The sequence below is a fragment of the Condylura cristata genome, unplaced genomic scaffold (genome assembly GCF_000260355.1).
Source record: "Condylura cristata isolate star-nosed mole 26May11 unplaced genomic scaffold, ConCri1.0 scaffold00029, whole genome shotgun sequence".
In the NCBI taxonomy this organism is placed as follows: domain Eukaryota; kingdom Metazoa; phylum Chordata; class Mammalia; order Eulipotyphla; family Talpidae; genus Condylura; species Condylura cristata.
Genome location: NW_004567130.1, coordinates 24,776,543 through 24,802,212, shown reverse-complemented (window position 1 = coordinate 24,802,212; position 25,670 = coordinate 24,776,543). Strand labels below are relative to the sequence as shown.

The following is a 25,670-nucleotide window of genomic DNA, read 5'->3' as shown; positions in this document are numbered from 1 at the left end:
ATTATAATTAATAATTATGATGATGATGACACAGCTCTGACAAAAAACTATGTGCCCAGTTTGCTAATTCTGCCTAAATTGCTCGTTTACTGTAGTCATTAAGGTTTTAATGCTTATGTGATCTCAGCAGATTGAATGTCCCTTTATTTTGATTTTAAATGCACCTCAGAAAAACATCTTGGTTATATTAACAGTGGATAATATCAGTTAAGATCAATTTAAGGTATTTAATATCTTTGCTGTTATAAATGCTGCTCCTCTGACCACTTTTTTCCTAACTGAGTAGTGCTTTTACATAAAAATTTATTGTGGGGGCAATTTGTTCATCATCCATGCCAAGAAGGAGCTAGAGGGAACTGTGCCCTGAAGTCATTATGAACTTCTGTCCTAAAAGTTTAAAGATTCTTCAGGTAGATACTGAGGAGCAGAACTGCTGGATCATATGATAGATGCAATCTAATATTTTTTAACTCCAAATCATTTTCCATATGCACTGAACTAGTTTACATTCCTACCATATTGATATTTTCAAGCAAATAATATTATCTGCAAATACAATGATCCAACACTCTCATTTTCCATATACAAACTCATTTTATCCTGTTTTATTCAAATGGCTAGAATGTTTGAAACACTGATGATGATGATGATAACAAAAGTCCCTAACTTTTCTGTCTTTCATGACGATATTCTTGGCTATACTAGGGGAGGCCCTTGTGTTTTTCTACGGAGGATAATATTGGCTATTCCCAGTGATGTGATCCTTGTCTTTAATAATTTTCTTTCTTATACAGTCAGTAGAAACAGGAAACATGACTGATCATTTCCTTCTTGACCTTGACGATATTTTCTCAGTGACTATCAACTATTTCTGTACAGATTTTTATCTATCCTACATGTTCCAATAATGTATTCTAAGGGAAAAAATATTTTGCTTCATTTATGTTACCTTTGCAGAAGAAAGACTGATCACATGTTGATCTTTCTCATTGGTTACAATCTCAGTGATACTGAACATGTGGCCCACCAGTTTCCCAACAGGCTTGGTGCTGATATTGGGGTGCCACAAACGGAGCACTTTGTCATCCCCTGAAATAAAGGGGGCATAATTATTTTCTCAGATGTACACAGCCGAAGCTTAAAGTCCTTCTCTCTCACAAACCTGTCTTTAGCTTCCTGCTTCTTCTTGTCAAGATATTTTGTAATAATTGTATTTGCACATACAAATGTGGATTCTCATAAATATTTTATGAGGTCTTCATTTGATTCAATGCTTTTCTTCTCATTCATGCATTAATCTATTATTTATACTTTGTTTTCCACAAGTATTTAAGACCACTGTTCTCTTGTTTTTACATTATTAAAATATACTATGAAAATATAATGACTATTATGAAAATATAATAATAAAATGAATCAAAGGAAGAGGAACTTTTCAAATATCTCTCACATTATAACAAATCAACTTTTTCATGATACCTCCTAACACATGTCCATAAAACCATTATATATATGTATATATATAGATATACATACATACATACATAGTTACTATCACAGCAGCGACACTATTACTTAATTATAAAATCATATAAGTACGTGGCAATGTATTAAACAACATGGATGGCATGGTATAATTTTTTTAAAGTAATATAATAGTTTATTTTTACATCATTTTGTGCATTTTTCCATCTCAGTTGCAATCCCCTTGGGTTTCCCATCACCAGATCACCCGTGTGCCTTCACCATAGTCCAGTGCATTTCCCTCCCCCCATTGTTTTTGATCCCTTTCCCCACTCCACCCCCATAAAAAGTCCCTGGTATACAGCTGTTCATTATTATTATTTTCTATCCTGGTCCATTATATTCTTCCTATGAGTGCAACCATCTGGTATTTTTCCTTTTCTTTCTGGCTTATTTCACTAAGTATGACCTTTTTTCAGCTCCATCCATGTTGCTGCAAAAAGCATGTGGTTTTTTTTTTGGTTGCTAAGTAATATTCCATTGTGTATATGTACCACATTTTTTTAACCCAGTCATCTACTTTGGGGCATTTAGGCTGTTTCCATGTCTTTTCAATTGTAAATAAAGCAGCAATAAACATGGGGATGCAGGTATCTTTTTGAATCAGTGTTTTTGTGTCTTTTGGGTAGATACCTAGGAGTGGGATTGCTGGGTCGTAAGGAAGCTCCATGTTTAGCAGTTTGAGGAACCTCCACACAGTTTTCCATAGTGGTTGTACTAGTTTGCATTCCCACCAGCAGTGCAGGAGAGTTCCTTTTTCTCCACATCTTCGCCAACATTTTTTTTTTCTTGTTTTTTTAAGATGTGCCATTCTCACTGGGGTGAGGTGGTATCTCATTGTGGTTTTAATTTGCATCTCCCTTATTATAAGTGATGTTGAAGATTTTTTCATATGCTTGTTGGCCATCTGCATTTCCTCTTTGTAGAAGTGTCTTTTTAGCTCTTCTGCCCATTTTTGAAGGGGTTGTTTACTTTTGTTGAGTTTCATCAGTTCTATGTATATCTTTGTGATCAATCCTTTACTGCTAGTTTTGTGTGAGAAAATTTTTTCCCAGTCAGCGGGATGTCTGTCTGTTTTTTGTAATGTTTCTTTTGCTGTACACAAGCTCTCTAACTTGATGTACTCCCAAGTATTTACCCCTTCCTTCACTGTTGCTGCACTGGGTGCTGTCTCTTTAAAGATGTCGCTGAAGTGTCTGTCGTGTAGTGTTTGGCCCATCTTTGCTTCCAGGTATTTTATGGTTTCCGTTCTTATGTCTAGGTCTTTAATCCACTTTGAGTTGATTTTTGTGGCATGGTATAATTTTTATAAAAAAACTGTTTTCTTTCCCACCATGATCCCTATTTCACTGTAGGTAATTACTGTCAAATTTTTCCTGCCTTATCAATAGACATTTTCAGAGTTAAGTGTAATATATTTTTATTCATATTTAAACACTTTGAGTTGTTTTCAGAAAGCATTAAGGAAGATAATCATTTCTCAATAACAAATCAATAAGTTTTATTTTGAGGCACACATGTAAAATACATTATAAATGTTGACATTATCCATGATTTATTAGAATTCAGATGTGATTAACAATTCAAAAATGTATTATCATATGTATATAAATATGTGCATTTGTTTTTTTGATAAAGATTAGCTAGCTAGGCATGACACACAGCTAAACTATATTTGTCAAAACTCCCTTTCATGATGTGTTTTGGGTTATTCTCTTTTGACCAGTGAAATACATTTTCATTGTGTTTGAGTTATTATACATTCAGGGTTTATTGGCAGCTAACATTATTAGAACAAACACAAGGTTGTAATCTAATTATTTTTTTTTTTAAGCCAAGCCAAGCCATGAATAATAGTTTGGAAAATACAGAAGGCTTTCAAGATATTGGATTTCCTATTTCAAAAATAATTAAATGTCATCATGGAAGTGTAGTCATAAAAACCTGAATAGTATTTTAAATTGGGACTCTAATAGTTGTATGGTCCAGCTCTCATAAGATAAAAGAAGGAAATAAGTATTAAAGATTAATGGTTTTAAATAATTTATTTGTTTTGACGCAAGTAAATGACTTAAGATTTTTCCAGAATTGCATATAGAATATGACATTACATTACAAATAAATATTGTGATAAATTTTTAGTGCTGTGATAAGTTATAATTACTAAATACCTTTAGGACATGAAGGGGAAAATGTATATAATAGCATTACAACCAAAAGTGCCATTTATAAATAAAATACGTTATAAAGTCATAATTTATATGTAAAAAATTCAAAATGGTCATTTAGTTCATTAAGTAGCAAGTATTTGACTAGACACAAAGTGAATTTGTTTATATTGAATTTTTATGCCAACAAATTGATCCATCTCAAGCCAATTAGTATAGAAAATAATTAGGTAATCTTCTAGTTGGATATTCATAAACAAGGCAAATGTGAAAGAAATCAGGTTATTATTGATTTAATGTTGACTGCACATTTGCTGTATTTCTCTATATTCCACAAATCCAGATGCCACAAAAAAAAACCACCAATAGATTTGACTTTTCACAAATTTTTAAACTCTCTATCAGTAAAATCATAGAACTTTAATGAAAACCATGAGATTACCCCAGGAGAGCACTGTTTGTAATCCAGGAAATCTCAGCAGGATATTTCTTACCTCCAGTGACAATGACATTTGCTTTTGTACAATAACAGAAACTGTTTGCTCCTCTTGGCATGGAAAACTCTCTGACAGGCCTGGGAAACACAAATTAGATATAATATTTGGGTATTTTTCTTTATAATGTTAACTCTAATTTATAAATATTTATGTTCACTAGGGTCACTTCTAGGTGGGTGGTAAATCCACGTACCCAGAGAAATGATTAAATTTCTCTTGACTTAAGCCATCTTCTTCTTCTTTTTTTTTTTTAAAGATTTATTTATTTGTATATACAGAACTGGGGTACAGGCCAGAGACTCAGGGGTAGCGAAAGACTTCACCAGAGACAGAGTGGGGAGCAGAACAGGCAGATCGACAAAGTACACTGCTGAGGGGAGCAGCGGGCGGTCAGGAGAGGTCTGCCGCGCCCTGTGGTCACCTCAGGGACAGGCGGGGATCGAACTCATGCAGAAGTGGTTTCAGCTTCTCAGTGCTGTGCTTTAACCCGCTGCGCCACCAGGGAGGGCCTAAGCCATCTTCTTAATCCCAAATGCAGTGCTATGAGCATAGCACTTTGCAGTATTTCTGCTTAAAAGGGAATAGTCCTCCACTCTGCAGCTATGGATGTTTTGGTTGTAGAGATGGGCAGGGATATATCACGTCTTCATACAAGAAGACATGGCTAAGTGGGTCCGGTTGTAGCAAGTGATGCCAAGAATACAGCCAAACAATTCTTCCCCTCTCACTACCCATATTCAGCTTGCTCTCAAGCTTTGTTGATATTATCCCCAAAGTACACTGTAACCTGCTACCTCTTCCCACTCCTTTCCTAATATATTGATTCATCCCCCCCATGTCCTTTGATTAGAGTTACTACAATGAAATGCTAATTTACTTGTTGTTCCTGCTGAATGAAATGTTCCTCCCCTTTTATGCCAAATTGAGAACTGAATCTCAGTATATTTTAAGTGATACTTTTGTTGCTCTATAATTAATATGCCATAAAATTCACCCAAATGGAAGTGCAGAATGCCACCTTTTTGCTAAATTTATAGCATTATATAACAGCAGAACATTTAGAGTAGTCACCATCCTCAGAAGTTCTCTTGTGCCCACTTGGCATTCCTAACTCACTATTAACCCCAGGTTTCCACTGATTATTTTGCTTGTCTCGGCCAACATTCTCTTTACTGGGCATTTCCCCTAAATTGAATCATTCAGCTTACAGTCTTTTGTTTCTGGTTTCTTCCACTAAGCACAATTTTTTTTAAATCAAATTGATCCATGCTGTAGCATATATCTCAATTTGTTCTTTAAAATAGGTGTTTTATAGTTACTCTCTCTCTATATATATATATATACATATATACACGTATATATATAGTATAGAGTATGTGTTAAGTTTTATTATTATATGATTATTGTTAGCACATAGTTAACTACATTAGTTATTAAAAGTCAACAAAAATTTTAATTAATAAAATATCTATTAATATTAATAGTTAATAAAAGTTTAACCAGATATAAAATAAAACAATGTACAATATAAAGTAATATAAAGTAACCTATCTATGATGATTATGACAAATAGTGAAAGGGTTATCAGTCAACCAACAGACCTGTAAGAAATACTTTAAAAATATAAAGTTTAGCCAAAATAGCTATATTTGGAAAATATAGATACATCTATGGTGATTTACTCCAATTGCAAGAAAAAGAGATAAAGCAAAATTGTTGCCGGTAAGATCAAGTTCAGATTTGCAAAAGTAACTTCAAGTTCCTCCTTGAAGCTAATCTTGTTAAGCAAATGGAATGATCAACACCTGATTTTTCTGAAAACCCACGTAAAATATCCAAGGCAACCACAGACTTATCAACTATTCAGAATCTGCAAGTCACAGGATACTTACGGAAATGAGCTACATGTTACTGTACTTACAAATTATCCTCAAGTCTCTTCAAAGATTCCAAAACTAATGAATGGACACTATCTATGGAGCAAGAGCCAAAGCATTTTAAAGCTGAAATATATCTGATTTTCACAACCCAGTCATTATGTAGTTTCCTCTTAACACTGGAAATCAAAATAACAAAGTGGGCATAAGTTAGAAGCACAAATTACTATTCAGTATTCTTTGACTTATAGTGAAATCAGAACTATGAACTATGGTGAAGCCTGCATGTAATTATGCCCTATACACTACATAATTTGAGCTGAAAATTCATAGTATGCCATATTTAAAATGGAAAACTAACCGGCTATCATCAAATTTTGAGCTACAGATCAAAATTAAAGGAATAATCTCAATGACGTTCTGGTCATTGAAATGGAGGACTGTGTTATATATAGTTTTAGATGGTAGGTGACTCAATTCATTTTTATATTTTTGACAAATACTTTCAAAGATGAAGAATTTGGAAATTTATGCTCTGCGTTCACTGTTGAGGCTGAAATTCAGGCAGCTGTCATAGTCCTCATCAAACACTTGCTCAATCAGTTCACAGGACTCTGAGTGAGCATGTTCAACATTAGTGGCAAAAACTGCTACTTTTTTGTCTTAACCTGAAAGAATAGAAATAAATCTTTTAAAGAAAGGAAAAGAATATGCAACCTCAAAGTTATATAGACATGCAAATGGCTGGTAAATGTATTTTTGAAAATACTACCCATGTAAACAGTCACCCAAAGAACTAAATATGAATTAACTGTAACCAGATTCCTTACAGCTCAGTTCAATCGTTTTTCTAATGTACATATGTATATATATTATCTTATTTATTTATGCATAAAAGAGCTTGGGTGAAGGCCAGACATGCAGGGAGTGAAACAGAGACAGAGTGGAGGGCAGAACAGGCAGATCCACTGAAACACATTGCTGAGGGATCAGTGGGTGACACAGGAGAGGTCTGCTGCACCATGTGGTCACCTCCCTGGCCGGGGATCGAACGTGCACTGCAATGGCTCTGATAGCTTGATAGTGCTGAGCCTTCACCCCTTGTGCCACGATGGAGGCCCTCTATCATATATTTTTAATAGGTATGGAAAACAGGCCACTCAGTAGACAGCGATGTGTCAGCATCTGTTCTATGAGCCTATCTGAAATGGGATAAAATGCCTGATACCTGAATGAGCAGCTGGAAATGTCTATTACTTCTGTGAAATAAAGTAAACTGCACATAATGAAGAACAGACAATGGCTACATGGGTAACCAGATAGTTGCCTTTATACCATCCTTGGGATTCCAGCAAAGGGTTAGTCTTGATTCAATTACAGTTGCAATGAGCTCTTAATGACATGTTCTGAGATAAAATACATTTTTTTCATTTTTTATATTTTCTTGTTGTAAAAGAAAATTTTCATTGTCAAAATTTAGAAAGTAGAAAATAAAAAGGAGAAAATAAGAGTCACCTAAACTAGTGAATCATTGTTAATATTTTGGTATATTTACATTCAATTTTTTCTAACTAGAAATGCACATATACATCTGTCTTTTCCCCATAAAATTGAGTTCATATGTACAAAAAAACTTTATGTAGCACTGAATCATAAATAGTGTCCATATTATTAAATGTTTTAAAAACATAATTTAATGTGGATACATGGCATTCCCTAATATGGTTAAATTATAATGCATAGAATATCTTTGAACTCTCACAAAAATATTTTCACCTAAAAATATATTATGTATGTATAGATACATTTATATACTTATAGACTTCAAATATATATTTATAGACTTGGTATAACATATTGATATATTCATATGCTATATGTATTATTTAAAGCTTTAATAATTGCCATATTGTTGTATTGTAGATATTTTATTATTAGGAGTAATGTTGTGATGCTCTATACTTATCATTTTAAACATCTGGGGTCCCCAGGGCTCAATGTATGTTTATTAAGACATCTGATGCATCAGTCCAAGCTGCTTTAGAAGTGATCTAATCCCACTTCTACACCAGCAGTACGTGAGAATGTCCAAATCACAGCATCTTCCCCATCACTAAGCAACTCAAGTTTTTAAGTGAGGTGCTTTATCTGACTTAATTTGTATTTATTTGATTAATAGAGGGCATATTTACTACAAAATGTGTCTTTCCGCTAATAACAGTAAAATATTCACTTAATTAGTCTTACTCTAAAAGCTTCAAATACATTACTATGATAAAGAAGACAATAAAAAATCACCCAAAATCTTGTGAGCTGGAGATAATTGTTAGTATTTTTCACTGACAATAATTTTGAAATGTTTATTGATTATTTGTTTTATGTGTATAAATTACATGTCATGGCCTTTACCATTTTTTTTCCTGGGTGATTTTTTATAATTGAAATCTAATATTAAGCCATATTAAACACTGTCTGTCATTTTGTTATAAATCCATGTTCCAGTTAGTTATTTCTGAAGTGTTAAATGTCCAGAAGTTTTTTTTTTTTAATGTATACTATACTGTCAAACGTTTCTCTGAATTCTATATTCATGGATTTTATATTCACAGCACACTTCCATATTCATGTGCTAGTAAATAATTATATGTATATTATAGTTTTTTTCATGATCTTTTTTTAATTCTTAACTCATTTAAGTACCTACAGATTTTAATTGTCGACAATATTTAAAATAAGAATTTCAGTTGCTAGTTTCCCTGTCTGTCTTCCCTATTTTTAGGCAAGAAGTATTTCTTGTTTAGTTTTACAGTTCAAATCTCTTCCATGTCATCTAGCACTTCACTGCTTATGCAAATTACATCACATGTACTATGTAAATACTCGAACAATGTCTGTGTCAAAGTAGCGTATCCTTACCTTTTAAAGTTCTTTGAATCTAAAACTTGATTTTGCGAATTCTTTTTTGATTTTGCCTGCTTAAGTCCAAAGTCATCACTGTTGACTGTGAATCTGTTCACAAAACCACCATCATCCCCCAAAAGGATGTCATCTCTGCAGAGCTGATCGGGCAGAGATGCGACACACACGCAGAGAAGGCAGTGATCCACAGGCTTTATGACAAAATAGTTCTCCTAGGAACAGAGGGAGCCTTTAAATAAACTATTACTTTGCTACAACTATCAAAATAGTCAATACAAAGACTGCCACTATAATTTGATTCAACTTTTACTTTGAGATGTTTCTTATTTCGAATACCCACAGTTAAACAACCTTGATTTCAAAAAAAATCCATCAAGTAAAATTCAATGAACACTCAGAGTAAAAGGGTGAGCTCTCAGGCTTTGGCTCAATAAGGAATGATGCATTTGTATGTGTATTATGAGTGTTCTTTTTTCGGATTTAGAGGGAAACATTAATAACAATATTAATTATGTTCATAATTAATGTTAAGAAATATAATCATAGCCAATTAAAAGGTTCAGGTGTAACCAAACCATTGACATAAAACAGGATGGTAAACAGCAAAATCAATCATAAAAATTTCAATTATTTCAAAAAGTGTTGTCAGTAGAAAAATACTCTAACATTCAAGTTTACCCATAATTAGTCTGCACTTGTCAAACTGACTCTGCGGCCCAACTGGACTTATTTAACAACATAATCATTGCTCTCCTGAAGCTATTCTGTACTTAAAGTGAAAGAAAATTTATTTTTATAGTAATTTTATTTTGCTTCCTTTAGAATGAGTTAAACTTAAGTGTATTAAGAGGTTCATTCAGTCATTCAACAACTATTTATTGAACAGCTATCCTATGCCAAGAACTATTCTAAGCAAGGGCAAGTGATGAATATGAAAAATGTGTGACTCTGTGTAAATCTACCATCCAGTGTTGGAAAATAGATGACTAACACAGACACTTTCAAATAATGGGAAATTAACAGGGGTGCTGAAGTAGAGTGACTGAAAGATCACTTTAGTTCCAATGATCAGGGATGATGGTCTTTGTTCTGGACCTGAATTGGTTGAGGGAAAGGAGCCTAGAAGGAGAGATTAATGTAAAAAAAAAAAAAGGTAAAGGAATATGAAGTCTTGTAATTGATTAGGCAGGAGGGGTTGTGGGTGTAAGACGCAAGGATATTTTGTCTGCAGAGAGAAGGAAAGGTGCATTGCTAGTTAAAGCTGTAGGTGGGAGGGCTGGCATTTGAAAGAGGACACACTTTGTAGATAGTTTTCTCAGGAAAATAAGGGTAAGACTATCTGCTGAGAGGTAAGACCAGAGGAAAAAAATGAAATTTTGGAATAACTACCAGGAATGGGCAAGAGGGTTGGCAGGAACAAGAAGAGATTATTGGGAGGTGCTGCGCATTGGGGCGAACCTGCAGATCCTGAATTTTTCATGATGTCAAATAGCATGAATTTGTTCTTCCAGCCGTGCAATGACTCTGAAAGAGCAGAGAAGGGTGATAGTGTCCATCCAAAACCAGAGTTTGGAAAGACAGAGATTTCAGGAATGGAGGCTGAGGATGATTCAGTCTAGATGATTCTCCCATAGGGGGCAGGTGAGGAGGAACCGAGAGGACAGGGAGGGGAACTGAAAAGTGGAAGATGATTCAGGAAAATGTTAGGTTTATATGGAATGAAAAGCAACAGTGAAAACAGGACAAACGGACAGAGAAGACAGCTGCCATCATACTGCAGGGTGGGAGATAGTAAGGTATCACATAGCAAAGAACATGAAGCCTCCATCTGATTCTTTAAATCACGACGGCATCATAGCTGGTTGCAACATGGAACAAGCGTGGAACGTTTAGTTTTTCACCACGACTGGGCAAATGTAGCACAGAGGAAAGTTAAGTTGGCTCTTTATTTAATTTAAATTTAACTTTATTTTAAAATGTTCTATAAATAAAGATGTCATTTCACACCCTTTACAATATTATAACTGATAATTTCCAAGGCAACCATTTACATAGCTTTCATCACTCTGCAAAAGAGTTTTATGAGATGAACAAATATGGGAGTCTAAGACATAAAAGCAAACCAAAAAATTGTCCTGGCATGGATGTTCTATTGACAGAAAGAACGAAGAATTAAGAATCACATTCCCTAATGTAGTACTCCAAGAAATGGAAATGTGATAATTTGGGGGAGAGGTAAATGCTTACAAGTTTTCTTAAGTTTCATTGTGATAGTTTAAGATTGCTCTTGCAAGATTACATTTATACTGTTTTTAAAAAATAAGATGCTATCATTATGCAGAGGGAATAGACTAATACTCAAATTTTTCTACCAATTTAAAAATAAGCAGCTACTGGTTATTTCTCATGATTCAGACCAGTTAACAAAATAGGAAATGCATAAAAAGAAGTTAAAAACATAATTATGATGTGACTTATAAAATTAGAATTTTCTCTGAAATAAGTGTTGCTTCTCAATATTGACTATGAATTTTAATTGTTATATATAACACAATACTTAGACAAAAATACTCAATAGTCCAAAATTATCCAAATTACCTATTTATTACTGTATGTAATTTACTTTTTAAATTTTTAAAAAAAATTAATATAGGAGGAAAATCCCTCTCACAGGATAGTCAAATCACAAGGAACTTCAAATTAAAAAAAAAAAAATCCCTGAGGTTAGAAAGAAAAGTATAAATAAAAAAACACAAAAATGGCAGTTCTATTTCCTTTTAATCATCTTTACCATAGGATAAACTTTCCTGAGTAGCTACTGCCTCTGATAATGCAACCTTTTTGCAATGAAACTATTAAGTGTAACATTTTTAAAAATCTGATAAATAGGGACTCTGGTTTTATTGTCAGCTTTATAGTTTTATGCTAAGTAAAAGGATGGCCATCTCAGGTATGTTTACTCTAGTTAACGAGCAAAGTAATAAATGGTTTTAACAACTCTTCCTAAGTCTCCATTTCTTCCATTGATTAAATAATAAAACTTAAACAATTCACATAATCAGTGGGACTCTCATCTCAGTTTTACAGACTGAATGTTTCATTAGCTGAAATTTATTCCTGTCTCCTCTCTAAATCTTCCTATCTCCTGTTTTTCACCAACCCATTAAGAGCAGACAGAATCAGGATGTTTGGCAGGGGTTTGGGTAAGTGCCCCTTACGTGGCATAGTGATGGTGCTGGCAGCCTGTGCAGCAACAACAGGTGAAAGGCCATCCAGAGTTTTCTGGGGGAGATATATATACACACACATATATACATACACACATAAATATACATATATATTTATATACATATATACCCACATATATACATATACATGTGTATGTATGTATGCATGTATATGTATATCTTTTTTTGTATACTTTTCTTTCTAACCTTCTCTAACCTCCTCAGGGATTTTTTTTTTTAATCCTCCAGTTCCATCAAAGTCAAACTGCTTGCTGAGGATTTTTAATCCCACTGCCAAGAATATCACTTCTCCTAATGATATCTCTGTTGGACTTGTTCATACTGTGCAGTTTGCTGTGTCGTTGCGTTATGTGGATTCATGAGGTCCTTGCTTCAAGATTGTTGAGATTAGTTTGAGTACAGGGAAGATGCACAAATTCAGTATGTCTGTAAGTGTTCAATAAATGCTGTGTCTTTGTTAAGTGTTAACATCTCAGCCACGGAAGGAATGAACATTAAAATCTTCCCCATTAAAATGCTTTTTACCAAAATTAGGCATTTGTAATGTTCTTAGATAGATTAGGGAGAAAGGCTTTGAACTTGATAATGTAAGTATATGAAAAAGCCTAGAAAAGATATTACTCAGACAAAGAAGAGTATAAAAGAGAAAAATTACACTTTCTCTAAAAATAAAGCGCTGCAAGTTAAACATAAAATACGTTGAGTATACCCTTTTAATCCTGCAAATCTATATATGAGGAAACTGATGTCCGGAAGAGAAAGTCGATGCTCATCTCCTATTAGTATGGGAAAGACCATTTTATTTCTTTGATTAGTTCTCTTGGCAAAGTACCTGGCTGCTCCCTTGAGATTTATAATCCCAAACAATAATAGTCCGCTCTGTCGTGGCAACAATTCGTTTCAGCTGAGAGAGGTAATCACATCCTGTAATCCAAGAGGTGTCCTGATAGAAAATCAGACAGTTGGGGGAAGGATTATAATGTGTTTTGTTCCATCACTTGGGGACAGTTACTAAAGAGCAGGTCATTTACATTAAAAGCCCCACATGCCCCTTTATGAACCGGGGGGCTCACACTTCTGGTCTTTTGATATGTTGAGGACAGGCTCTGATCTTTTTCCTTTTCACTCTCACCCTCAATTCTCCACACAGTCCACTGCAGCACAAGGCAGCCAGAGCCTGGCCAGTGAGTCTGTCGTGTGTCTTGCCTAGAGGTGCCAATTTAGCATGGCTGGATGTGTCATTTCCAGGACCATACACTTCTGAGCGGGAACGGCAGCTCCACTTTGAGTGCTTGCTCTCGCACAAACTGCTGCCTGTTCCCCGGGCACTATTCAGGCACACCTTGGACCCTTCCTTAAAACCCCTTAGGAGTTTTAGCAGGTTTTTTAAGCTTCAGAAACAGGCTGTGAGGTTTAGACAGGCATTGGAGTCCTGGGCCAGCTGGCTGGGCGCCCTCTTCTGCAATTCAGTGATAAGTGCACAGGCAAGTTGGGAGGAAAATACAGGCATGTCCCCATGAAGCCAGGCAGAGAGTCTGTAAGCAGCACGTTGCTGTTCATCGTCTGCCTCAGGAATACTTTCCAAAGGGAAATATGGCTAGATAAATCATTAAATTGCACTTGAATTTTTATGCTGTTCTGAAGTTTAAAGTAAAATGTTATCAAATTATTTTCGTTGGCTATTTCCTAATGTTCACACCTGTGTTGTGTCCGTCGTTTATATCCCTCCAGGTGTCTACTCAGAAAACTTAGGAGGCTTTCAAGTAGAAAATTCCAAGGTGCACCCAGTTTGTAAGTCACGCTTTACAGTTTAGCTCCAGAAAGCAAGGTCCTCTATGCTACTATTCAAGGGTTAGTTTATCCTAGTCTTAAACATCAACATATGCAGTCCATAAAAAAACGACTGATTCTGAGCCTGTTGGAGCACTTCAGAGATTTTGATTAACTATAGAGGAGCCATCGTCAGAGTCCTAGATTTGACATAATTAGAAATGTTCTAACGTACTTACTGTAACATTGGTGCTGGACTGAACTTTCATCTATAAACAAAAATAGAGAATAATGAAGTCAAGTCAGCACTAAGGTTAAAAAAATGTGTGCTCGCTCTAAAACATACAACATCTCCTGATTTAAACATACTTGTTATTTCTACTTTCCCCAAACCCCCTCTTGCTCTGGAGAATATGCACTGTTTAATTGGAAAAGTTTTAACTTTTACGACGTCTTGAAGGCTGATGACTACACCCTTACATCCCCCTCACATTTTCCCTGAGATATAATCCTTGTTCTGTTTTTCAGGAAACAACGGTAATAAATAAGAAAAATAATGCAGACAGAGAAAAAGAGATGGAGGAAGTTTTTCCTATTTAAATGGGGCAAATCTGTTTTTGCTTTTACCTCATTTTTCCTTCATCACAATTGCCAATATGTTTTTGAATGTTTCCAATGATGCTAATTACTTTGTGAGTAGTAGCTCATCTAAACACATAGCTACCTTGGGAGGTTTTTGATGACTAGAAACCCGGTGACGGAGGTGAAGCAGGAGCTAGCACAGGTGTAAGTGCTGATGCAGGCCCGGAAGGGGAAGGCCAGACCCACCTGTGCTGGCGCCTCCCCCACAGCCCAGGCCCAGCAGCAGTCTGCCTGGGGACACTGGCAGGCTAAAATTACTGTTTACATTCACTAATGTGGTGACTACTTAAAATCAATTTGACTTGTAAGGCTTGTTTCTAGTTGGAATTGAGCTAGTAACTGGTTTATTTTGATATTTAAAGCCAGCTACCTTTTATTTCATGCTGTAATGCTCTTTCAACTATGTCCTTATAGCTTCCAATTAAATCTCTCGTATTGTGAAGAGGGAAGACATAAAGTTGGAGCTTTGGAAGGAGATGGCTTTAATAATAGAAATGCCTTATATTTCTATGGGAATTTACTGCTCATAAAATGGTTCATTACCTTTACTTGACCTTCACTACAAATCCTCTGAGGGGGAAAAGGATTGGTCCTGGTGTTCTCATTACACAATTTGGAAAAGAGACATGAAAATGGAAGACGTTCTTTAAGTTACCTTTTAACATTATAGTTAGTGAAACAGAAGGGCCAGAATTTCAGCCATTCTTTTACTGCAAGTCCAAGGTTCTTATTGGGACCTTTTATTACTTGGTAAGATCATGACAAAATCACTTCCCTGGTGAGATTTTCTAATTTCATCTGAGAAATGGTCTAGGATTGTGCACTAGTTGTGCTGATACCACACGGCCTAACATGCCCCTCTGAGGAACAATGTCAAAGGCGTTACCAAGTCTCAGCTTGTTCTGGGGCTCAATGATTTCCTTATTTTAGTGATGTTGGGCTCTATTTTTTGTAACAGCTTAGCACTATGGTTTCTCCATATGATGATGCTGTATCTAATACAAATGCATGATGCACAGACAAAAGCAAAGACGGGAAGGAGAGAGGGACAGGAGGGAAAGGTGAGCCGGGGAGCAAAGGAGGGATCCAAATTTGCAATCACCTGGTTATTAAAGACTGTTATTAACCCCTTCTGAGAAGCTGTTATTAGTAAATCCAGCTGAGGAATCTTGACAATGCACTTAATCACATCCCGTCTTCTACTACCTGGTATGATGTAAAGTCATGTTAACTTCCAACCATCAAGATCTGAAAACCCATTTGCTAGGCTTGTTTTTAAAAATAGAAAAGAAAAAGAAAGCAACCCCTTCTAAAAATCTCCCCATTTGATAAAAATTAAAGTAGAATAAAAACCATTAGTCATTCATTTTTAATTATTGCCAGCTACAGTAATCTGCACCTAAGGCACTTTCTAAGAAAATGTGGTGTATGATTTCCCAGGAGAAAACATAAAATAAACCTGCCCCCCGAACGTATAAACATACACACTTGTGTGCACATTCACAGAGAATGAGATTTCATATGCGCTTTATAATCATTTCTACTTTGAGATTTTCATATCTTAAGAAAATTACTTAAACTGTCACTAGCATAGTCACTATTACAGAATAAATATCTAATATTATCTCCAGTGTGAATAAAACTATTTTACTTCTGTTATTAAAGTTTTATTTCGACTTTGTTCATTTTGAAAAAGTGCTAAGTTACTTTTATGCATCGTTGATTCTGTACTGAATGATGAAGCCACATATATTGGGCCATTCACAGAGTAATTTCGTTTTTATACTTGTAAAGTCTTAGGTCAAACAAGTGGGCTGATCTCACACTCTGATATTATCCCCCTAATCCATACATTCGCAGTAGAAAAACAGTGCCATAGGTGTGAGCAGATTGGTTAATAATTCAGAGCATGAATATATTATAAGTATATGTAATATATATTATAAAAATATATATAAGTATACATGCCATAAGGTATATACATATAGCTCATATATACATGCATGTACGTATTGAACAGTATTTGCTATCAGAAATGTATATATAGTAATATACTGGAATGTCACTTCAAGCTTTTGTCTTTCTCAGTAGTGTAAATTCCATAATGTCACAGGTTTTTTCATTGTTCACTGCTGAGTCATCAACATTTAGAAGAGCACCTGGCCCCACACCTAGACTTTAATGATGTTTGTTTATTGAACAAATGCCTCCTAGAAAGACACTCTCCATGTTCTAATTTAGCATGCTGAAACTTGCGTCCCATCTCAGAGGCCCTCCTCGGCTTAGTGGTGATGGAAGCAGGAATGCACCTGCTTATGTCTTTATGATAATAGTTCCCATGGCCAAAAGTGAGTTCTGGAGAGGCCTATGCTTGGGCTAAGGAGGGTGAGTTGAGTTCACAAAGGACTGATGGAAATTCAGGTAATTTTTAAAGGAACAACAGATTTGAACCAGATTATACACTTCATCTCAGATTATGGAGTGACCTCTGGAGAACCTGGAAAAACTCCAGATATTTGCCTTTACTTTTCTTATACTTCTTTCTCCCCAGAGAGAAGGAAAGAAAGAAAAAATGAGTCAACAGTTATGAAGGGTGGAAGTGCATGGGGCCCCAATTCAATTTAAAATAAACACCATAAGTAAACAGGGAACTTCCTTCTACAGCACACTTTGTGATTGGCCCAGATTCAAGTTACAAGAGATTTAGGGCTTAATTCCAGAATCAAGGGTGATAGTGCAGGAAGGTGTCCTACTTAGTGAAAGCTTAAAAATTTAGTTTTAGAATAATTTTAAATGAAATCTGATTTCATTTACTACCAGAGCATGAATTATTAAGGTGTTTAAGTATACTTATATATACTTTTATTTAAGCCTAAAACGATTTAAAATGAAGTCTGAGCCTTTTCAGGGAATAATGAATTGTTCCCCTTCACAATACATCTTTTGGAATGATGTGAACATTTGAATCTCAATTGCAAGTATATTATCTTCTGATATTGCAAACCAAACTCTCACTCTCCATCTCCACCCACTTACCAAGTATTGAGCTACTGAATAAAATGAAAAATAACTATATGGAAATGTGGTTGTCTAAAATGTTAACTTTTAAAAAAGTATTAAAATCCACATTAATTTAGATGACAGATTAAAGTTTTCACCTGAAATTACAATTCGCTGTTTTCTAGAAACAAGGAAAATCAAATTTTCTTCATCCATCTGAGAAGTAAGAGAATCTTCTTCGGAGAAGTATCCAAAGATCTAAAAAAAAAAAAGTATAAATATGCACAACATCTCAGAAGATGGCTGTAAAGTTACAAATTTAACCTGGTTAAGTTGAAAGTCTAAGTTTAGCTTTGTAAACAATTTTCTCATATATCAAAAGAAGGCAGTCCAATATATTCAACAAGTTGTATGCTGATGACTCCTGATTTTTGAGCAGTCGTGGTTTTTCTTCTTATGGACCGAGGTACCAGGCTGGTGGTCTTAACCAGACTGTCAGCCCAATTAGCAGCTAATGGAAGCCACGAATATTTCATCAGACAGGATTCCAGCTGAGGACACGTTGAATGCGGCACACCCACATACCCACCCCTATCCATTTTGCATTAATCTTCCTGAACAAGATTGTTCACCCTCGTGAGAGGGGGTTGTGGCTCTTTAAGACATTGTGCAGTTTCTCTAACTAGCCCAAAGCAAACTCTCTAGGTGGTGTATTTCTATGAAAGAGTGGCCCCAAGAAGCTTCCTCTTTAGTTGTGAGTAAATTGTCAAGTGATGTATTTCCAAGGAATTAAAAAAAGCAGTATTGCTGTTCAATCATTTCATGAATAAATAGAATAAAGAGAAAAAATATGTGTATAAGTGGTCGTTCTCGTAAATTTGATGCTCGTTGATGCTGGTGAGTGGGTGAGCAGAATAACCTGGGGAGTGCACTGTGCTGGATTAGCTTCACAGAAAATTGCCAGGTCCATGAGTGGGGCGCCCCTCCATGTGCTCCTGGGACTTCAGTGCCAACGACCATCATCCCCTGTGTCCCTGGTGACTGTTCACTGTCCACAAAAATTATGTCAAATCTTCTCTACTCATAAAATGTGATCCCTCCTCCTGTCGCTCTCTGCAGGTGCTCACAGCTCCTTCTTTAGATGACTACTCCGGAAAGCACTAGACAAGAGTTTCCTCAGCAATATGCCACCTTACTTACAAACCAGTTTTTCTTGTGTCCACCCTTCCTTCCTTCCCTTGTAGAGGACGCCTCCGTGAGGAGAGTCCCTTTACTACTTCTCTGCCACCATCCTTTCATCTCTTTATAGCTTGTCCGCTTTATTTCCTCTCTCTACTTGCCACATTTATTAAAATACTTGCTCAAATGTCTTCCATCTTAAAAACAAAACTACAACACTTATTTCAAAGGCAATAACAATAATTAACCTTTTCTTAGTTTTCTCTTCTCCAGAGTGTTTCTCCAAGCATTGTACCTTTTCCTTCTACTGTCGGATTTGAATCCTTTAACCACCACATTTTATTTTTCTTTGGCTGTAATATCAGACATACCCTACATATTATTTATTTTTTGTTGTTGAAATAAGATTGGTTTACAGCACTCTATGATTTGAGGAATAGGTTCACATCCCAGATATGTGTCAACCCATCACCCCTACCACAAAAGCACCCATAAATCATAAATTTTCCAAAGGATGCTAAAAGCATCCAATTACTAAAATTTCATGAGGACATATTAAAGAGACACTATACCAGATACATTTGTTCAGAAGAGACAGGTAAAGTTTTATATTATGAAAGGAAACACTTTATAGATGAAGACACTGAAACCTGCCACACACACATTGTGAATTTCATCCCTATATGGAGAACTTCATTAAATTATTTATTATTCTGAAGTAAGAAAGGGGAACATTTACATTTTGTGTAATGAACATGAAACGTGACTACCTCACACCAGTCGACAGAAGCATCAGGGTTGTTGCAGAGTTTTCTATAAAAGCATTTCACATCTTGATTTTTCACTTCTGGACCAAAGAGTTCCTTCACCGCTCCATAAAACTTGTCATAGTCAATTACATCTGCATAATCAATCGTACAAGAATATGGTCATAAAACTGCAAATTCCATACTGCATTTTCAGCTGCTTTTCCTATTTGTTAATTTATTTCATTATTTCAATTTATAAAAACCAAATTGCTCTGCATAGTAAAGCTCTTTTTAATGGAAATATATTATTTCCCTTGGCTACAATGTTACTCATAAGAAAATAATATACATTGATTCTTTGATAGCTTATTAATTCACTGGGGTAAGACTGCTGAGTCTAAGGGCAAGAAGAAATTAGACACAAAAGTATATTAAACACCGGTTGTGTTTCAGTACTATGCATACTAGGCACTGAACTTAGAATGAAAAACTAGATAACAAAATCCCTACTCTTTTAAATTGAATATTTTAGGATTAAATTAAAAAAAAGATTTATTTATTTATGCATACAAGAACTGGGGTATAGGCAGAGATACAGGGGGTGAGAGGACTCACCAGGGCAGAGTGGGGAGCAGAGCAGGCCAACAGAAACACACTGCTGAGGGAAGCAGCAGGTGGGTCAGGAGAGGTCTGCTGAGCCCTGTGGGTCAGTTCCCTGGCCAGGGACCTAACTCATGCTACAGTGGCTGTGGACAACTTCATAGTGCTGTGCTTTAACCAAAGAGGGCCCTCACTTTTATCATTTCTAAAAGATATAAAAATCTTGCAGAAATGCTCTTCTCAAACCATTCACAGTGCAGTGATTGGCACAGGGCAACAACAGATACATATACTAAGTATAGCTTGTAAATTCCTCCATTCACAATAAAGTGTATTAACAATGCTAAGGATGATTTTGCTTGGGGAAAGCTTGGAAGTTTGCAGAAGTGACATTTGATGTGGGTTTTAAAAGGAAAAAACTTTCAGCAGAGTAGACAAAGACTATTATAGTAATAAATGTGCAATAACCCTTGAGTGGTATGTCCTCTAACCGTCATGGTTATAGCAAGATATTTGGATTAGAATACTACAGGAATGTGATGTCTACGCTATAAGTCTGAGAAGCAAAATGACAAATATCAAGAAAAAAAGGGGATCAAAGAGAGTGTACAGACAGGCAGGAGGAAATTTTCTGGCAGCAGAGTCAACTGTTAATACAGTGAAGGCTAAAAATTGCAAATAATTTGTAGCATTTACAGCCCTTCTTAGGTGATCAAATACCTTGGTAAGAGTTTTTTCAGTGGGGGCCTCCCTGGTGGCACAAGGGATTAAAGCACAGCATTATGAAGCTGTCAGCTGCCACTAAAACATGAGTTCAATTTCCAGCCAGGGAGGTGACCCACAGGCCACCGCAGACCTCTTCTGACCCGCCCCTGCTCCCTTCAGCAAAGTATTTTGGTCAATCTGCCTGTTCCACTTCCCACTCTTCTCTGGTGAATCTTGCCACCCCACCCCCTGCACCTCTGGCCTATACCCCAGTTCTTATATGCACAAATCAAACCTTAAAAAAAAGGTTTCGGTAAAGCGGTGAGGGAATCCACATTTAAGAATGAAAACTAAATGATACTGTGGGGAAGCTGAGTATAGAAGAAAAGACATGCAGTGATAACCTGAAGGGATGGTAAAGCAGGACTTTTAGTTTGAGACAAACTCAATGAAATGGAAATTTCGAAGTTGCTACAGCAAAGTGATAGCCTTGGAGAGGAAGAAGGATGTAAAAAAGGCGAAGTATTATTTTAGTAAAGTAAAAGTGGAGGAAAGTGAGTTCTAGAGAATTCTTATCTTTCGGTCTTTCTTTCTGTTATGATGATGGAAGTTTGGTTGAGAAGAGTCACAGAAGGTTCAGAAAGAGTGGTAAGGATTTAGAAAATCAATTGCACAGAGACAAAATAAACTGACCAGAGAAAAATAAAAGGTTTGTTGAGTAGTGTAGAAAATCTAGCCAAGTATATAATCAACTGAAAAGCTTATCTAAAGTCTGAAACTTAGCTCTAACACGTCAAGCTGAGTGAGGTGGGCAGATGATTCATCTGTACCTCTCCATTTTCACAAGTAAAGTCAGGACAACAGCAAAATAGCATTATCAGTCTGTTATTGATAGAAATGTCATGAGAATCATTTAAATTATATTTATTATAGTGACTTACAAATTATCAAAGTGTTTAGATATGAGCAGTTTGGGTTTGAACACTCAAATCAAAATTTTTGCTTATAACTATACAGATTAGCATGTTAAATGGACATGAGTCCATATTAAGTACTGCATAAATGCATATTAAAAGCCAGCCATGCTGAAATTTTAAGTTATGTGAGCTCTGTTCTTCTCATTCCATCAGAAGTTGTTTGGTTAGTCTTTTACTCTGTTAAGCCTTACTCTTCACTGCTGTTTTCCAACTTTGAAAATCCATACTACACTGCTCTCCTCGAGCCCTGACCAGGTGGAGGCCAGACTGGCATCCGCTGCAATCTCCTTACTTGCACATGATTGCAATCATTCCAATCTAAAGACTGGGGATAAGCCCAGGCAGTGGAACATGGCAAACTCTATCCTGCTGGGAAAGTCTTTGTGGCCCTATGACCACCTCAGTAAAGAGATGTCAGGGTGAAAAGTCCCAAGTCAACCAGGGAACCAACAAACAGAGCCCACAGGAAGCCTTAGAAATGCTAAGCCTTAGAAAGCCTTAGACAACTAAGGTTCAGAAAAGTAAATAAAGCTCCCTCACATCCATCTGGCTCTTTGGGACTTCCCATTCATTGTCTTTGTCATGAAGCTCTATTGTTTCTCCCTGATGGTTTAAAACACTTCCCACTTCCAATCAACAGAACCAACTGGTCTGTCCTGTTATTACTGATCTTACCTTCTCTTTGAGTAAATAAGCCTGCTCTTTCATCTCTTTTCTGAGCTGCTGTACGTTCAATTAATTTTTCAAAGTTCTTCAAGGATGATTTGAAATTGTTAACCTGAAGTGCAGTACTCAGACGCTTTCCTTTCTTGATATCCATGGAGATGTTTATTTATGTACAGAAATTACAGTGTAAATTTGTCAACTTGGAAAACCTTCCAGTTGTTACAATGCCTTCCTTCTGTCTCAATATTTGCCCTAGATCTCACTCCTTTGATCTCAAAATCCCATATTCTGGGTAGGAATAGGGTTGTCCCTAGAATGCTAGCAGGGAGGAATAATAACTTAGATGTAATTCATTACTTGTAGACAAACATTTCAGGAAAATCCCTGACCTCATAATGTTACCAGTGTCCACCATATGGTCCTTATTGCATCATAATATCTCTTTATCATCGTACATTCCACATAAGGAGGAAGTTGAAATCTCTTTCCCCATAAATTTTGTGCACATGAGTACTGACTGAGAAGGGGAGAAGAGGGGAGAGATCAAGTAAGAAAGCTGGCCATTATTTTGTCCCTCCTGTATTCTTATCGACTCAAACTTCTTGCCTACCTCAAGATACTATAGACGGTAAGGTTCACCTTTATTCTTGTATTGTGCTGGGTATGGAAACATGAAATTCTAAAGATAAAATTGCACCTCAGCACACATCATTACTATCACAGATGAAGATATATTTAGAGGTCATGGGGAAGAAAATGGTTCTTCGTCCTTTACTCATTATTCTTTAATTAAATATAACAACCAAGCCAACAAGATGAGGAAAAGTTAATTCCTGATTGAGAAAAAGCTTTTACAATGTTATTATTTGAGCAACATGAGGCCTTTTTATACATCTTGTTTCCTAGAATCGCCATGTCCAATAACATACTACCCACTTAATCTAATTGCAATTGAAGTTTTTCTGGTCTTTGACTCTTCTTAGGAAGAAGACATTGCATAATATTTTACCAACAATTAGCTTGCAGTCAGGCAATACTGTAATATAAGAGGCTGCTGTGAGCATTTCTGGAGAGTTTTCAGAGTAATCAAAGAATCATGAACTTCTCTACCCAAAGGTTCACCATGGGAAAAGACTGGAGCTGGTCAGTTCTCTACCACAGACCATGCCCAGAATTTGGTGGAGAAAGAAACGTACATGTTTTCAGAGAGCTGGAGGCTAGAATGAGCAGAGGAGTCAAACTGGCACATCTTGGTAAGGGCCATCCTGAAGAAGACACCTGCAGGCTACCTGTACTTAATGTCAGACTGTAACTAGCATCCGAGGGACCCCCAAGCAGCCATCTGACAATTAGACTGTTCCCACTAAGGGAGTTGCTGGAGAATTATTACCAGTGATCTCAAGTCCTATAAAGAACCCACAAATCACCCTAGAAGAAAAAACAGCCCTCTTAAAATCTGTTGCAGGGCCCTCCCTGGTGGCGCAGCGGGTCACAGCGCAGCACTGAGAAGCTAAAGCCACTTCCGCCTGAGTTCCATCCCCGCCTGCCCTGGAGGTGACCACAGGGCGGGGCAGACCTCTCCTGCCCTGCCCGCTGCTCCCCTCAGCAGTGTACCTTGTAGATCTGCCTGTTCTGTACCCCACTCTGTCTCTGGTGAATCCTCTCACCCTCCGCATCTCTGGCCCCAGTTCTGTATGCACAAATAAATAAATCTTTAAAAAAAAAATCTGTTGCAGACAGAGGTCACTGGCATCAGATGACAACTTGACCAACCAAGGAAGGCATTTCCCCAAAATCCTGGAGCGGGCAGAGCAACATCTAAAGGTAGTGGACAAGGAAATTGGAGAAGCTAAACTACTGGCCACTACACACTGGCCAGAAATGTCCAGAAAGACTTTGGGGCCTCAAAATGTCATAAAAGGACAGTTCAGAACAACTATAAAATTTGAAATAAGTGGGAGAGTAAAGTTACATTTTTCTTGCACCAGGCTGAATCTAATTTGTTCAGTAATAAATTAGGCTGGTTATTCTGTACTCGGCTTATGCTTTTCTAGTATGGTAAAATATAAATCTCATAAAATGTATCATTTTAACCACTTGGACATACACAATTCATTCACAACGTTGCCCAGCCTTCCACACTATGCATTTCTAGAACTTCTACATCATCCAGACTGAAGGTGTCCCCATTCCTCCTGCCTCCATCCCCGGATAAACACTATTTTACTTTTTGAATCTGTGACTTTGCCTACTTCACGTGCCTTATATAAGAGCAACCATTTGATAGTTGTCCTTTTGTATCCAATTTATTTCACTGTGCATAATGCCCACAAGGTTCATCCATGTGTTACTGTCTACTAACAGTACACCAAAGTTTTAACTTCACATTCTAGCCAACATTTTGGCTGTTTTTTGAGAACAGCCATCCTAGTAGCTGTGGGGTTAGTATTTCACTGTGGCTTCGATTGACATTTCCCCAATGACAAATGGTGTTGAGCATCTTTTTATCTTTTATTGGCCACCTGTACACCTTAAAGAAGTATCTTTTCAAGTGTCTTGCTGTTTGAAAGGGGTTGTTTGCTTCTTGTTCCCATTGCTGAGTTGTCAAACTTTTTTCTATCTATCCTGGATGTTCACCCCTTATCAGAAATAAGATCTGTAGCTATTTTCTCCCACTTTACGTGCTGCCTGCACTAACTCAGTCACATCCCTGGATGTGGACACGATTTACTGGCCGTGACACCGAAGGGCCGGAATTCATCACCCGGAATTCATGACAACTGAAATACCTGTGTACATCCAGGATGCTGGACCGGACTCCTCGGCCCATCACTGAGTCCCTACTCGGCAGGACTTTCCAGGACCTGGGGGCTGCAGCCCCCCAGGGCTGCGCGGGGAGCCGCGACCCTTGCAGAGCGCGGTCACGTTCACGTCTCTGTTCCACTGAGCGATAGTTTCCCTCCTGGGAAAGGCCAAGTCTAGATGAGCACGCGCCTCTCCGGCCCGGCGAGATGGGGCTTTCGGGCAGTGGCCGCCAGTGAGACAAACAGGCTCCCGGTCCTTCCTCTCCCGGGGGACGGGCGGGACTGGCAGGGCGTGGCGTCCCGCCCGGGACTGGCACATCCTTGCGAGCTGGCAGTGCCACCTAG

The 25,670-nt window shown here is 36.9% G+C and overlaps 1 protein-coding gene across 1 annotated transcript in view; it reads right to left on the bottom strand.

Moving 5' to 3' along the window:
- WDR64 (WD repeat domain 64) overlaps positions 1–22,675 on the bottom strand; it is a 56,054-nt gene extending 33,379 nt beyond the window's left edge. The window contains exons 1-10 of the mRNA XM_004690778.1: positions 22,531–22,675; positions 19,595–19,725; positions 17,804–17,903; positions 15,748–15,851; positions 14,243–14,272; positions 13,066–13,176; positions 8,983–9,197; positions 6,111–6,245; positions 4,187–4,266; positions 950–1,089 (exon numbers count right to left, since the gene is read on the bottom strand). Of these exons, the coding sequence (XP_004690835.1) occupies positions 950–1,089; positions 4,187–4,266; positions 6,111–6,245; positions 8,983–9,197; positions 13,066–13,176; positions 14,243–14,272; positions 15,748–15,851; positions 17,804–17,903; positions 19,595–19,725; positions 22,531–22,675 (1,191 nt within the window). The remainder of the gene's footprint in view (positions 1–949; positions 1,090–4,186; positions 4,267–6,110; positions 6,246–8,982; positions 9,198–13,065; positions 13,177–14,242; positions 14,273–15,747; positions 15,852–17,803; positions 17,904–19,594; positions 19,726–22,530) is intronic.
- Positions 22,676–25,670: the final 2,995 nt, after the last annotated feature.